We start from the raw sequence: 2,853 nt of genomic DNA on the forward strand, positions 1-2,853 counted from the left end.
TTACAAAAAACATAAAAAACCTTTCAAAAAAATATAAAATATGGACGACATATCTTGGATTAGTGCAACCACCACATGAATCCAATACGGAACGTTCTGGAAGATTCTAGAACGTCCTGGAAGGTTCGAGAAAAATCCTCGAACGCCCGCGATTTATTAATTGACACTATTGTCTGCCCAACCCACGGGGTATTCCTTACCCCCTGAACTTTAAACGCCACCGCTGCGAATCTGGGTATATAAACCCCCGACGTTTATCGTTCCTACATCATTCGACTACACGAGAGCCACGAACAGCTCGTTCCGGAATAGTCTAAGTATCCTCCGCCTCTTTTGGTATACCAAACTTTTTTGTTTAATTTTTTTGTTAAAATGTATCCAAAACAGGTGTTTCTGCTCGCGTCGTGTCTGGCTTCCCATAGTCGGCACTTGGTTTGCGGAATTTCGCCACTCTACCCAACTTCTCTTCCTTCACTTGAATTACCGCCCGACGCCTTAGCCACAACTGGACATCGCAGCACCAGCAGCCTGGATCTACCTCCTGCTAGGACCATCTTTCCAGCTGAGATAGAGCCACACCAATCGAAGGAGCCCTTTCTACAATTGACGTCGCTCCCGGCCCGTCTGCAATCCGAGACAACGCCGTCACTTACCTTCTCTTTACTTCTGGAAAAACCTCATTCTGTAGGTCGATAACACAAACCCACTTTTTTTTCTGTGTTGCATTCCTGGCCTGTGTATTGTACACTCCCAGTCGAATTTTTTACTCTTTCCTGGCTTGGCAATACGCCCCCAGTTGATAAACCCTTTACATATTTTTTGATAAAAATATTGTGTACTCTGTACCATAAAAATTAAAATTAATTGTTTTTAATAAAACACCCCTCTAATATAGAGAGAGAACCCAGGATGGCCCACACGAACGAAAACATCATCAGAGCAGAGGCCATTGTAAAAGACTGCTTCACTGCCTCGCTCCTAGCCGGAGATCGGAACGGCATCCGCGAGAGACTCTCCCGGATTCTCCCAGCAGGAGCTTATCCACTCTGCAACCTCCGGAGCGGATATGATCCTACCCAATCCGGGCCCTCCGGATCTGGATATACAACTCGACATCAACCCATGAGACGCCGGGGAGCTCCATATGGAGCCAGACCTCCACCATCCATTCCGATGGCTTACCTCTCAGTCGCCCAGCGAGACGAACTGCAACAACTGGAGCAAGAAAAAAGCAGACAAATATTAGCCCGGGCTGAAGCACGGGAAGCTGGCAGCTTCATCGCTCAAGAGGAGCGCCGACTGGCTACCATGGCGAATATCAATCTACAACAGGCCGAATTGGACCGCCAAAAAGCGGCTCTCCAACGTCCACCATCATTCATCCCTGGAAAACGGAATGCATTCAGCCCAGGGCAGCAAACGTCATCACTGACTCCACAGATCCCACTGCTAAAAATTACAATTCCGGCCACTTCAACTACGGATGCTGAAAGCCAACTCCTTGCATCACCAAGCAAGGATGTTACAATGAAAGACAAAATTTCTGATCGGTCCGAAGAACTTTTTGGCCGGAATACACCACTTACCATTTCTGATGATGTAACACTCACAAAATAACCAAAAAAATAATAAATGGCACTAGCAACAACTACCTTGTTCACCCAATGCATTGATTCTATTACAAAAAAGCAAGTGTCATGGTAGCCCGGTACTGACCGGGGAGGTCTTCCCCAGTGGGGTGACCCCGTTCGGCATCACTGGGCGTCCCCAGGAGGCTTCGCCCTACCACAGCACCTGCATGTCGCAAGTCCCTGATCAATGGGATACACTGGCGATCCCGGGAATCGAACCCGGAATGGCGGCGTGCCCCGCCAGCTGGCTAACCATCAAGCCAGACGACATATCGGCCAATAAACTTTTTTGGCATATCTTTTGCCGCGACCACAAGTATTAATGAAATACGAATTAAAAACCAAGGATCTCGAGTGGAGAGACTCTGACGTACCCGGGGATCGAACCCGGTGCGTCGGAGTGCCTCGACGGCTCGCTACCAACTGAGCTATACTGCATACTACTTGGGCAAACTTTTTCAACATAACTCTTTTGGCTATGAGAATCAGCAGTAGATGTGTCATATCGCCCTCTGCGACAACCCAGACCACACGGTCGGCGGCTGTAGGCCTCCCCCAACTGAGGCGGAGCCTTATTTATCGATGGAGCCTTTTGCGGCACCAACGTAGCTCGTGGCCTGACTGCAATCCTAGCCCCACTCGGCGAGAGAGGGCTTCGGCATCAGCAGCTACCGGGTATCGAACCCGGGCCTCCCGTGTGCCTCCTGGAGACGTTCCAGACGAGCCATATGATCACACTAACGGAATCATGGCTTAGATACTCATATTACGAACCATATAATCTACAATGAACATATACATAAAAACAGACGCGGCTTTTCGCCTTAGAACACTTTCGTGGACGTCTGCCAGGGGAGGGAATATCCACGCCGTGATTGTGGCTCGGGTCCGTAAGGTCCCACAGTTTAGAGTCGTGCACCCGCCGTAACTTTAAGGAACCAATGCCGTCCGCTACAACGGGCACCAAGATCCTCTCAGCTCGACTTCGGGCCGTCCATGAGCGTTTGATCACAGCATATGCCCCAGTGGCGGTAGCGGCTCCCCACTTTTACATGGTTCGCGCCCCTGGGGACACACACGGTGGCTACTACTCATTAGCCTTAGACTTTTTTGGCAGAATCGCCTATGTCACCCACCATTTAAGCGGTGTCTCCGAGATTCGAACCCGGCCCTTCTGGATACTATTCCAGTGCACTACCATTTGTGCTAAGTGACATATCAA

General features: G+C 49.6%; 1 protein-coding gene across 1 annotated transcript; it reads left to right on the forward strand.

Moving 5' to 3' along the window:
• The first annotated feature begins 393 nt into the window (after nucleotides 1–393).
• LOC124315846 lies at nucleotides 394–1,648 on the forward strand. Its single transcript, XM_046781551.1, has 2 exons — nucleotides 394–684; nucleotides 896–1,648. Exon 2 carries the CDS (start codon nucleotides 910–912, stop codon nucleotides 1,615–1,617), a length of 708 nt encoding a protein of 235 aa, XP_046637507.1. The 5' UTR covers nucleotides 394–684; nucleotides 896–909; the 3' UTR covers nucleotides 1,618–1,648.
• The last annotated feature ends 1,205 nt before the right edge of the window (nucleotides 1,649–2,853 follow it).

This window comes from Daphnia pulicaria, chromosome 11, assembly GCF_021234035.1.
Source record: "Daphnia pulicaria isolate SC F1-1A chromosome 11, SC_F0-13Bv2, whole genome shotgun sequence".
Taxonomy (NCBI): Eukaryota; Metazoa; Arthropoda; class Branchiopoda; order Diplostraca; family Daphniidae; genus Daphnia; species Daphnia pulicaria.